Source organism: Aedes albopictus, chromosome 1 (assembly GCF_035046485.1).
Source record: "Aedes albopictus strain Foshan chromosome 1, AalbF5, whole genome shotgun sequence".
Lineage (NCBI taxonomy): Eukaryota > Metazoa > Arthropoda > Insecta > Diptera > Culicidae > Aedes > Aedes albopictus.
The window spans coordinates 288,701,344-288,714,796 of record NC_085136.1 but is presented as its reverse complement, the minus strand read 5'-3'; the positions used below and the strand labels follow the sequence as shown (position 1 = coordinate 288,714,796).

Sequence of the window (13,453 nt, the reverse complement as noted above, 5' to 3'; positions counted from 1 at the left end):
GATGATGATGATGATGATGATGATGATGATGATGATGATGATGATGATGATGATGATGATGATGATGATGATGATGATGATGATGATGATGATGATGATGATGATGATGATGATGATGATGATGATGATGATGATGATGATGATGATGATGATGATGATGATGATGATGATGATGATGATGATGATGATGATGATGATGATGATGATGATGATGATGATGATGATGATGATGATGATGATGATGATGATGATGATGATGATGATGATGATGATGATGATGATGATGATGATGATGATGATGATGATGATGATGATGATGATGATGATGATGATGATGATGATGATGATGATGATGATGATGATGATGATGATGATGATGATGATGATGATGATGATGATGATGATGATGATGATGATGATGATGATGATGATGATGATGATGATGATGATGATGATGATGATGATGATGATGATGATGATGATGATGATGATGATGATGATGATGATGATGATGATGATGATGATGATGATGATGATGATGATGATGATGATGATGATGATGATGATGATGATGATGATGATGATGATGATGATGATGATGATGATGATGATGATGATGATGATGATGATGATGATGATGATGATGATGATGATGATGATGATGATGATGATGATGATGATGATGATGATGATGATGATGATGATGATGATGATGATGATGATGATGATGATGATGATGATGATGATGATGATGATGATGATGATGATGATGATGATGATGATGATGATGATGATGATGATGATGATGATGATGATGATGATGATGATGATGATGATGATGATGATGATGATGATGATGATGATGATGATGATGATGATGATGATGATGATGATGATGATGATGATGATGATGATGATGATGATGATGATGATGATGATGATGATGATGATGATGATGATGATGATGATGATGATGATGATGATGATGATGATGATGATGATGATGATGATGATGATGATGATGATGATGATGATGATGATGATGATGATGATGATGATGATGATGATGATGATGATGATGATGATGATGATGATGATGATGATGATGATGATGATGATGATGATGATGATGATGATGATGATGATGATGATGATGATGATGATGATGATGATGATGATGATGATGATGATGATGATGATGATGATGATGATGATGATGATGATGATGATGATGATGATGATGATGATGATGATGATGATGATGATGATGATGATGATGATGATGATGATGATGATGATGATGATGATGATGATGATGATGATGATGATGATGATGATGATGATGATGATGATGATGATGATGATGATGATGATGATGATGATGATGATGATGATGATGATGATGATGATGATGATGATGATGATGATGATGATGATGATGATGATGATGATGATGATGATGATGATGATGATGATGATGATGATGATGATGATGATGATGATGATGATGATGATGATGATGATGATGATGATGATGATGATGATGATGATGATGATGATGATGATGATGATGATGATGATGATGATGATGATGATGATGATGATGATGATGATGATGATGATGATGATGATGATGATGATGATGATGATGATGATGATGATGATGATGATGATGATGATGATGATGATGATGATGATGATGATGATGATGATGATGATGATGATGATGATGATGATGATGATGATGATGATGATGATGATGATGATGATGATGATGATGATGATGATGATGATGATGATGATGATGATGATGATGATGATGATGATGATGATGATGATGATGATGATGATGATGATGATGATGATGATGATGATGATGATGATGATGATGATGATGATGATGATGATGATGATGATGATGATGATGATGATGATGATGATGATGATGATGATGATGATGATGATGATGATGATGATGATGATGATGATGATGATGATGATGATGATGATGATGATGATGATGATGATGATGATGATGATGATGATGATGATGATGATGATGATGATGATGATGATGATGATGATGATGATGATGATGATGATGATGATGATGATGATGATGATGATGATGATGATGATGATGATGATGATGATGATGATGATGATGATGATGATGATGATGATGATGATGATGATGATGATGATGATGATGATGATGATGATGATGATGATGATGATGATGATGATGATGATGATGATGATGATGATGATGATGATGATGATGATGATGATGATGATGATGATGATGATGATGATGATGATGATGATGATGATGATGATGATGATGATGATGATGATGATGATGATGATGATGATGATGATGATGATGATGATGATGATGATGATGATGATGATGATGATGATGATGATGATGATGATGATGATGATGATGATGATGATGATGATGATGATGATGATGATGATGATGATGATGATGATGATGATGATGATGATGATGATGATGATGATGATGATGATGATGATGATGATGATGATGATGATGATGATGATGATGATGATGATGATGATGATGATGATGATGATGATGATGATGATGATGATGATGATGATGATGATGATGATGATGATGATGATGATGATGATGATGATGATGATGATGATGATGATGATGATGATGATGATGATGATGATGATGATGATGATGATGATGATGATGATGATGATGATGATGATGATGATGATGATGATGATGATGATGATGATGATGATGATGATGATGATGATGATGATGATGATGATGATGATGATGATGATGATGATGATGATGATGATGATGATGATGATGATGATGATGATGATGATGATGATGATGATGATGATGATGATGATGATGATGATGATGATGATGATGATGATGATGATGATGATGATGATGATGATGATGATGATGATGATGATGATGATGATGATGATGATGATGATGATGATGATGATGATGATGATGATGATGATGATGATGATGATGATGATGATGATGATGATGATGATGATGATGATGATGATGATGATGATGATGATGATGATGATGATGATGATGATGATGATGATGATGATGCCTGGCACCCCAGGTTGTTTCGCCTATGAGATAGGCTGAGAAATTCCTTCTGAACTGCAAACAGCTTTGAAACACTAACAGCAACCATCGCTTTTCGATACAACCAAGAGTAAATAACAAACTTTCATCAACGAAATCGTTCGATGTTATTTTCATCTCGCTTTTCAACTGACAAAGTGCAGGTATTTGAAGAATTCGACCTCGAGTTCGTCCCTGGGGCAAAAAGAAACAAACGGCGAATCTCCGATCTTTTTTAACCATCTTGAAAAATGAATCCTCATTGGTTCATCCGTTGCGCAAACGTCAAACTGGCGTCAAATTTCGCAAAATCCCACAAACTGCCGGTATTTTTGTCAACTCATCATCGAGCTAGCTTCGCTGAGACGGAATCCTCTAATTTAACTGATAACTTTTGCAGATTATCGTTGAAAAAGTTCAAGCTAGTGTCGGTGCGATTCTTTATTCAAGTCTAGCAAAACCGAAATTGGTGCCGGAAAGGATGAAAACTGTGGATAAGAGCCAGCATGTGCTGCCGAACAGCCAGCCGATCGTGGAACTGGAATGCTCCACCGCCTTCAAAGCGCTGACCGAGAAGGAAAAATTGTACGCGCATTACTTTAGCCAGGTGAGCAATAAATATCTACCTATCATCATCATCTGTTTATTTTGTGATAAAAAATGGGAATGAAAAGATTTGGGTGACGTGGCTTCTCTTTTTCGGCAGGCATCTTGGGCGGGAGGATTGATTGCGTTGGTCCAATCGAGTCCGGAATCGCCGTTGATTTTCTCGCTGTTGCATCGCATCTTCCACGCAGAGACTGTTGAGGAGCTGAAGAAAAGCGCCCTGGAGGCAGGCGTCAGTGAAGATGAGTTCACGGCTTTTCTGGTATACGCTTGCGGGTTTTTGGCCAATGCCGGCAACTACAAGGGCATGGGGGACAGTAAAATTGTTCCCAATTTGGAGGAGGATAAGTTCGAGCTAGTTGTGAAAAGCTCCAAGGCATTTAAGACGGATGAAGCCACGGTTGGAGGCCTGTGGGAGAAGACCAAGAAATCGATCTTCCTGCTGACGGAGCGGACGAAAACGCTGGGGCTGTGTGACCAGGGAATTACGACGTACTTTTCGTCGAATGTGACCCGGGAGGACACCGAGCTGATCAGCGAGTGGATGAAAGAGAACAAGTTCGAAGCGTACATCTGCCGGACGTTCAAGACTCTGGAGGATGGAAAGACGATTTACAACATTAAGCTGGCGTCGGCGGAGGAAGGTGAAAAAGAAGGGTTGACGAAGGATCCCGTTGAGTACAAGGACTGCTTGTTCAAGATCACCCGTGGCGATTACAAAGAACTGATGGGAAAGGTCGCCGAATACCTCCGAGAGGCCAATAAGCACTCGGCAAACGACAACCAGAAGCAGATGATCGAGAGCTACGTCCAAAGCTTTACCGAGGGCAGTTTGGATGCGCACAAGACCGGATCCCGTTTCTGGATCAAGGATAAGGGTCCGGTGATTGAAACCTACATTGGATTCATCGAAACCTACCGTGATCCGGTGGGTCAGCGGGGAGAATTCGAGGGCTTCGTGGCCATGGTCAACAAGGAGATGTCGGCCAAGTTCGGAACATTGGTCAGCAACGCGGAAAACTTTATCAAATTTCTGCCCTGGGGTGAGGATTATGAGAAGGACAACTACTTGAAGCCGGACTTTACTTCGTTGGACATTCTGACCTTTGCCGGGTCGGGAGTTCCATGCGGCATCAACATTCCCAATTGTAAGTTCAATTCAATTCAATTTATTCATTGTCTTTAAATTTTCCGAGCTATTCAAAGAATTTCGAGCACATTTTTTATCTCAGAAGCTCTATGCTCCCTAATACCAACGAATCTACTATCATTTCTTTCCAGACGACGAAATTCGCCAGGACGAGGGCTTCAAGAACGTCTCCCTGGGCAACGTGCTGGCCAACACGAACAAAACCGATAGCATTCCGTTCCTATCGGAAGAAGACCAAGCGCTTCTGAAACGCTACAAAGCGGCCGCTTTTGAGGTGCAGGTCGGCTTGCACGAGCTGCTCGGTCACGGTAGTGGCAAACTGTTGCGTATCAACGAAAAAGGTGAGTTCAACTTTGATCGTGAGAAGGTCAAGAATCCGCTGACGGGAGAAGCCGTCACCAGCTGGTATGAACCTGGGGAAACGTACGATTCCAAGTTCAAGTCGCTCGGATCTAGCTACGAGGAGTGCCGCGCGGAAGCCGTTGGATTGTATCTCAGCTTGAATCGGGACATCCTGAAAATCTTCGGCCACACCGACGAGAAGGAAATCGAGGACATCATCTACGTCAACTGGCTCCTTCTGGTTTGGGGAGGCGTCGGAGTAGCAATGGAGCTGTACAACCCCACGCAGAAGGCCTGGCTTCAGGCCCATTATCAGGCACGGTTCGTCATCATGAAGGTCCTTCTAGAAGCAGGCGAGGGCTTGGTCTCCGTAGAGGAAACCGAACCCGGCAAGAACCTGCTTCTCAAATTCGATCGCTCCAAGGTGGAAACCGTCGGCAAGAAGGCCATCGAAGAGTTCCTCCTGAAGCTGCAGTATTACAAATCGACTGGGGATATTGTTGGGGCCACCAAGATGTACAACCACTACTCGGAAGTCTCCGAGGAAGGTCCGTATCCGTGGGCCAAGTGGCGTGACATTGTCCTGCTGCACAAAAAGCCGCGACTGATCTTTGTCCAGGCTAATACCGAACTGGATGCGGAGGGCGCCGTGCAGCTGAAGACGTACGAATCCAACTTTGAGGGATACATCAAATCGTGGACGGATCGTTTCCCGGATGTGGAAATTGACAACGTACTGGAGCGCATCTACGAGAGTGATCTGCAGTATTTCCAGGATTTGGTTTGAGCAAAAGCTGGCTGAGAGATGATGAGGAAAACAGAATTGACTATTTTGAAATATACCCATTTGTACCACATGCTGCTATTTACTGATTCATAATAATGTCTGTCACTTGATTAATGCACGTGTATATCACATCTCGGACTGTTAAATTTCAAGTTTTCAAGTTCTGTTGGGTAGATGTTTTGGAACTCTCAAGAGATTGATCTGATTGATCTGATCGTGCCGTAGCCGTTAGAAGTGCCTCTAAAAGGGGAGCCATTTTTTTTTTTTTTTTTTTTTATTCAATTCAATTAAATTTATTTCTGGAATTCAACGTTACTACATTTAATATTTACATTTACATTTCAGAGATTTGGTTTACCTTTCAGCTGAGAACAATACAAATTCATTTAAGATACATTAATACAAATAAGCCATTTTAAAGCCCCAGACCCTACGTTCTGGCCCTGCGAGGCCATTATTCGTTTATAGAGTAATTCTTCTGGCCCTTTACGTTAAACCTTGAGCGATCGCGCTGTTGCAGTTTGTACGACACGTTGAACAAATTTTGCTTTTTGTATTTATCAGCATTAGCGTGGCCAACCGAGTTAAGGAAGGTTGAGGTTCCTCTCTTCAGAGTCTCTCTGGCCTTGTCCTGTGTTCTGTCGATGTCGGCCAAGGAAGTAAGACGTCAACGAGACACGTAGATTGCACTTATTCGACAAGCCATTTTTCTACCACCACTCGCCACCAAGCCGTAAATAGGTTTCACCCGCTCGCAGTATTATCGACGAGCGTTGCCTATCAGCAACGAAAATCCACATGATCATCAATTTTCCCAGAATTGCTTACCAACCACGTTTCCCCCGAAGAAGTCCGAGCTCTCCACTACCCCTATTCGCATAACAGTCCCATCGTTGCTGGGTTACCTTTTCACATGGTCAGCCCTCCTAGGCTCCTAGTGTTCCTTAAAGAAATCTTCCGGTAGTTATTTCTATGAATCTTTCAGAAGTTACTTCTGAAAATCTTCAAAGAGTTCTTTATAAGAATCTTTCAGATTTTTTTTCAAGAGATCTTCCGAGAAAGAAACTTTTAGGATCGATGGGGATTTCTTATAGGAATTTCTTCTGTGAATCCTACCTAAAAGATTTTTAATCGATTATTTTGGGAATGCTGTATAACTATTATTTAACATTTGTGAAAACGCTGAAAAAGCGCTTTCTCAAGATGTCATTCAGTTAGTGGTTAAAAAGCAGCCGAGAAAAGAGCTATAATTTGGTGGCATATGAAGCATATACATTAAGTTCGGATGTACATGTGAATTAAGTCACACAGCATATACATGTGGATTAAGTTCGTCAGATTCATTGGTATAGGGATTGCATAGAAGGTTCCGTTAATATGTACAACACAGTAACTCAGCATCAAGCCGTATTGAGGACGCTTTGTTGGGGTATGTTTCTTTCCTTCCGGAAGGCATTCCTGCACGAGTCACGAGTATCTTCTAAGATTTTTCCAAGTATTCCTTCACAGATTCCTGTAGAAGGTTCTTCTGGGATACTTTCAAGAAATCACAAAGAATTTTTCTATGCAGTCATCATCGAAACTTATTCTAGGTATCCCCAAGATGTTCCTTCCCGAGCAGGAGCAGGAATGAATAACTGACACATAACTGAAGCATACCAAAGTCAGGTAGGGGGATTAGGGGCATAATGGACACCCGGGGAGAAATGGACACCCCTGTTTTTGGCGAAACCGTTGACTTTTATGTTAAACTTTTAATGTATAAGAGTAAAGGAACAAGTCATGGTGCTATTTTTCAAAAGAACCATTTATATTGCTCCAAAATAACCAAAATATCGTTGAAATTGAAATATGTTTTTCATATGGTGAAATTCTTATAATTTCGTAGCAGCAGCAAATAAGGTATTATGAGTGTTGGAGTGTGTCCACCATAAAAACAATTGATTTGTTACCTTATCTACATGTATACGAAGATTTAGCAATGGATGAAGTATTTTATTTTTGATCAGAATTTACTGCCCCTATTCGCATAACAGTCCCATGTTTGCTGGGTTTCCTATTCACATGGGACTGTTGTGCGAATGGGGGCAGTTTACTAAAAATAGCAATTTTAATGTTGTAGTCGATTCGGGGCGAAATGAACACCGGCTATTACGAATGGATGTACGAGCATTGCATACTGTTAGGCGTTTTAGAGAGTTTGGAAAAAATCATTCCGATTACTTTTGTCTAAAATTTGTTTTATTAACTTTGATGATATGTAAACTCGTCTAAGATGGAGTATTATATCTGTGGTATTGATCTCCGTAGGCATATGACTTAACTGATCGATGTAATCAAAGAATTAGCATAAAATATGTAGGGGTGTCCATTATGCCCCGATGGGTGTCCATTTCGCCCCGTACCTTTCCTGCCAGCCCTAAAAAACACGATTTAAAAATCGTTATTTCTTCACAATAAAGACATTCTATCTGCTTTAAATGATTGAAAAACGTAGGAAACAAGTACCAGTTTTAAGCCAACTGATAATATGTTAAGTTTTTCTTCGTTATACATGTCTAACGTACCCGTTTGCTTAGGGTGTCCATTATGCCCCTAATCCCCCTATCATACCAAGATTAGGTATTGGTCGGTTATGCAGGTATTGAAAATAGCCTGTTTTGGTATTGGGTAGTTATTGAGTCGTCGACAAAAAATACCTCAACCAGTTATTGGTTTGGTATTGAGGACTGCGTGAGGTATTATGCAATTATGGAAATATCACCATTTATATGGGAAAACCGTCGGTTATTATTGAGGTATTGCAACCTGCTTTTTAATACCTCATTGAGGTTGTAGGTATTGGGTTTTGCATACCTGAGTTTGGTATTCTTCAGCTATTTTCTCCTGCTCGGGTTCTGGAATTCATCTAATGTCGAATTCTTTTTTGAACCTGGGTTGGAACTGGATCGGCGGAAAATGTGTAAACAAACAACGTCAAACAAACTTTAGTACAAGCGAAACCGAAGTCGGGTTGGGGTTGAAACTGTGATCTGATCCAGTTCCAACCCAGGTTGGAACTGAATCAAAAACGACACAAGTTATCTCGTATCATTTCGCTTGGTTGTCATTTTAAATTCTGTGCATTTTTTTTTCTGAAAAAAAAAAACTCTGACCCCTGGAATTTCTTTAGGAGTTTGTTTAAAAGCTTTGGATTATTTGGAAGTATTATTTGCATCTCGATCAATTGTTACATTCATCAACCTAAGGTATCAGGTATCAGAAGGCCGGCTCCAGAGGCACGTTATCCTCCATTTGGGACATTTGTGCCATCGCCAAAATAACAGCCTATTTCATCATCTACCTGAGGGAAAAGGAAGGAAAAAGGATTTGGATGGGGATAGGGACAGGTAGGGAAATAGGAAAAATACCCTGGAAGAGGGTACTAACGCACAAGCGTACCACAATGGGTTCAAACAGCGCCCTGAAAAGGGCACTGTAATAACGCATAAAGCGAAAGAGAGCCTATAGCTTTTTACCACAGCGGGTTAAGAACAACAGAATATCCTGAAGATTCAGGTTTCTGAAGTCAGTTTCACTTAATAAGTGTTTACCGGATACTCGGAAACGCAGTTGCGCGAAAACTGGACAGTTACATATCAAATGATACGAAGTTCCATAACCGGATTCACAGCTATCACAGGCAAATGAATCAGCTTGCTGAATATTCGCCATGTGATAGCTGAGTCGGCAGTGGCCAGTCAATGCTTTGACCAGCATGCTGCAATTCTGCTTAGACAGATTAGTTAGATACTTCGCCACCCGTAGAGATGGCTCAGCACTATACAATTTGGTTTGACGACATGACTCCAAACTATTCCAATATTGTCTGTGTTGAGTGACAGCCCAAGTGTGAATCTGGAGCTTAATCCAACACTTCGATATCGGAATAGCTGGCTCAGGGCCAATGAAGTCATGTGATGCTCCAGAGCGAGCTAACTCATCAGCCAATTCATTTCCAGCGATGGAAGAATGACCAGGTACCCATACAAGGTGAACAGCGTTTGCTGAATTCAGCTCCTCGATTTGAGTTCGACAAGCGATAACTATCTTCGACCTGGAGTTGGCCGAAGCAAGTGCTTTAATAGCAGCCTGGCTATCTGAACAGAAGTATATTACTTTGCCCATTACGTGCTGCTGAAGTGCTGATTGCACTCCGCACATAAGAGCAAAGATTTCGGCCTGAAAAACGGTGCAGTGTCTACCAAGTGAGTAAGACTGATACAGCCTTAGCTCACGAGAATAAACACCAGCACCTGCTCGACCTTCGAGAAGGGAGCCATCAGTGTAACATACGATGCCGTCTGAAATACTTCTTTCCAGATATCCAGATGTCCACTCTTCCCGGGAAGGGAATTTCGTGGAAAATGTCCTATATGGAAAATTACAAGCAATTGTAAGATCACTTGGAGCAAGGACAATTTTGTCCCAATTCACCAAAAGTGGAAACAACGAGGTGTGTGTTGAACTGCGGTTCACAGGAGTTTCCTCTAGTAGACCGAGTACCCGTAACCGGTAAGTGCAAGAAAGGGCTTCTTGTTTGAGATGAATGTGTAGTGGGGCAACGTCAAAGAGAACTTCTAGCGCTGCCGTAGGAGTTGAAGGGAACGCTCCAGACATCGCCATTAAGCACATCCTTTAAAGATGGCCTAATTTTGATTGGACCGTTCTCACTTCACCCTTTTGCCACCACACAAGACATCCATAGGCCAATATTGGCCGAACCACAGTTGTGTAAATCCATTTGATATACTTGGGTTTAAGACCCCAAGTTGTACCAAAAGTACGCCGGCATTGCCCGAAGGCCATACAAGCTTTCTTGATTCTGAACTCAATGTGAGGTGTCCAGGAAAGCTTGGAATCAAGAATGACTCCAACGTACTTTACCTGTTCAGTCACATCGATTTCAGAATCAAAGAGACGCAAAGGTCGAACGCCATTACGGTTTCGCCTTTCCGTGAAAAGAACAATAGATGTTTTTCTCGGATTAACCGAAAGGCCATATTGGCGACACCAACCCTCAACTACCTGAAGGGCGTTTTGCATCAGGTCGAAAAGGGTGCTGATGCACATACCAACTAACAATGTTAGGTAGTCGTCGGCAAAACCATAAGTAGGAAAACCGCTATGATTGAGTTGCCTCTATAGCGTATCTGCTACGAGATTCCACAAAAGCGGTGATAAGACTCCCCCTTGGGGGCATCCACAAATACTCAATTTCCTAATCCCTGCTAGACGCAATGTCGAGAAGAGATATCGGTTTTTGAGCATTTGGTGAATCCAATTGGAAATCATTGGAGATATACCATGACTCCGTGCGGCTTCCAATATGGCATCGAAAGGCACGTTGTCAAAGGCACCCTCGATATCTAAGAAAACACCCAAACAAGATTGCTTTTGAGCGAATGCTTTCTCGATATCGTAAACAACCTTGTGTAAAAGAGTCACAGTGGACTTACCAGATTGGTAGGCATGTTGGTTCACATGAAGAGGCACGTTGGCCAGATGAACATCACGGATGTGATGATCCACAATGCGTTCTAAGCATTTCAGAAGAAAAGAGGTCAAACTGATAGGTCTGAAACTCTTTGCTTCTTCATACGACGCACGACCCACTTTCGGAATAAACTTTACAGTAATATCCCTCCAGGATTTGGGAATATACCCTGTAGCAAAACTGCAAACAAGTAGTTTTTTCAAAACACGTTTGAAATAATCAAATCCCTTTTGAAGCAAAATAGGATAAATCCCATCTGCCCCAGGAGATTTGAAAGGAGCAAAGCTATTAAGAGCCCACTCAATCGATTCTATAGTTACAATACTCCGAGCCGAAGCTAAAGAATCATAACTACAAGAAATGACATCAGGATCATCCGAAGATGTAATATCCACACATCCAGGGAAGTGTGTGCTGAATAAGCATTCCAGAACTTCCTCATCAGAGGAAGTCAGATCGCCATTTGGCAAACGAAGTTCGTTCACCCGGAAATCCTTAGATTTCGCAAGGATTTTGTTTAACCGACTGACTTCACTCAAGCTGGAAACATTTGTACAAAGGTTTTTCCAGCCGGATCGTTCAGCAGACCGGAGAGCTTTCCTGTAGGCCTTGCGAGCCGACCTGAAAGCCTCCGAACCAGCCGAACGTCGTCTGTTCCAACTCTTTCTACATTGTTTCCTGAGTTTCGCCAGATCAGAGTTCCACCTAGGGGTTCCTCTTGTGATCTTTACAGACCGTAGAGGGCATGCTTCTTCAAAAGCTTCCATGATGAAGGTCGTTGTAGTATCAACGGCATCATCTAAATCACTTGGAGTGTCAATGGATGGTGAATATCCATGAAATTTGGCTGCAACCAAATCAGTATAAAGATCCCAGTTTGTTGACCGAGGATTCCTGAAACGCAATGTTTGCGAAGTAACATTTAAATGTTCAAAAAAGATATAGCGATGGTCAGATAAAGATTCTTCATCTGACACATGCCAATTGGTCAGCTCGTGACTAATTCTGCTAGAGCAAAGCGTTGTATCTAACACTTCCTCTCTAGCAGATACCATGAAGGTTGGGCGGTTGCCTACGTTAAGTAATGCAAGATCTGTTCTACTTAAGTACTCCATAAAACTGGAGCCCCTCAAGTTAATGTCTGAGCTGCCCCAGATGATATGGTGAGCATTAGCATCACTGCCAATAATTAGCGGAAGGCCTTTTGAAGTGCAGTATGCGATGACTTGTTTGAAAGCATCCGTAGGGGATGGTTCATCATGTGGTAAATACACAGAACAATAGACGTATTTCCTGTTGAGGTTTCCAACAGATACATCAATTGTGATAGCACATACATCTCTGGTGGTTAGTTCAGAGATGAGTGTAGCAACTATTACGTTGTTGACAAGCACACAGGCTCGAGGCATGACACGCGAGTTTGCCATTTCATGTTTACTGAAAGTGGCAAACACCGGGTTCACAAGGTTTCCTAGATAGAAATTTCCCTTACGAAAGTAAGGTTCTTGTACCAAGGCCACTTGGGCTGTACCATTTTGCATAAGTCTGCAAAGATTGATCGTTGCTGTTCTTTTATGCTGAAGATTGATCTGAGCTATCCTAACCGTAGCCACTACCCAAACTAGGTAAGATTAAACTCTTCGCAACAGCAGCACAACAAAGAACAGCAACAATAAAACCAAATCGGTATCGATTGGAAAACGCCAAAGGCGAGGATTCACAGAATACACTGTGTAAATCGCATAATGCGAAACCATATAGGTGAAAATTTAAACTAATTAACAACATCTTCATAATCCCGTCCTTATTTAGCCTCAAGTGAGACTAAAGAAGGGCAGCTGATTGTCTCGGAGAAACACAAGGTCCACTGCACCATTG

General features: G+C 41.1%; 2 protein-coding genes across 2 annotated transcripts; one reads left to right on the top strand and one right to left on the bottom strand.

Moving 5' to 3' along the window:
* Positions 1 to 503: 503 nt before the first annotated feature.
* LOC134287554 (uncharacterized protein DDB_G0271670-like) lies at positions 504 to 1,634 on the bottom strand (the record flags this gene model as incomplete). Its single annotated transcript, XM_062849520.1, has 1 exon — positions 504 to 1,634. A coding segment is annotated over one exon (1,131 nt), but the record flags the coding sequence as incomplete, so codon positions are not given.
* A 1,830-nt stretch (positions 1,635 to 3,464) lies between these two features.
* On the top strand, positions 3,465 to 6,109 carry LOC109414930 (dipeptidyl peptidase 3). The gene is made up of 3 exons (XM_019688779.4): positions 3,465 to 3,761; positions 3,861 to 4,908; positions 5,042 to 6,109. The coding sequence occupies exons 1-3, from the start codon at positions 3,636 to 3,638 to the stop codon at positions 6,037 to 6,039; spliced, it is 2,172 nt and encodes a 723-aa protein (XP_019544324.2). The 5' UTR covers positions 3,465 to 3,635; the 3' UTR covers positions 6,040 to 6,109.
* The last annotated feature ends 7,344 nt before the right edge of the window (positions 6,110 to 13,453 follow it).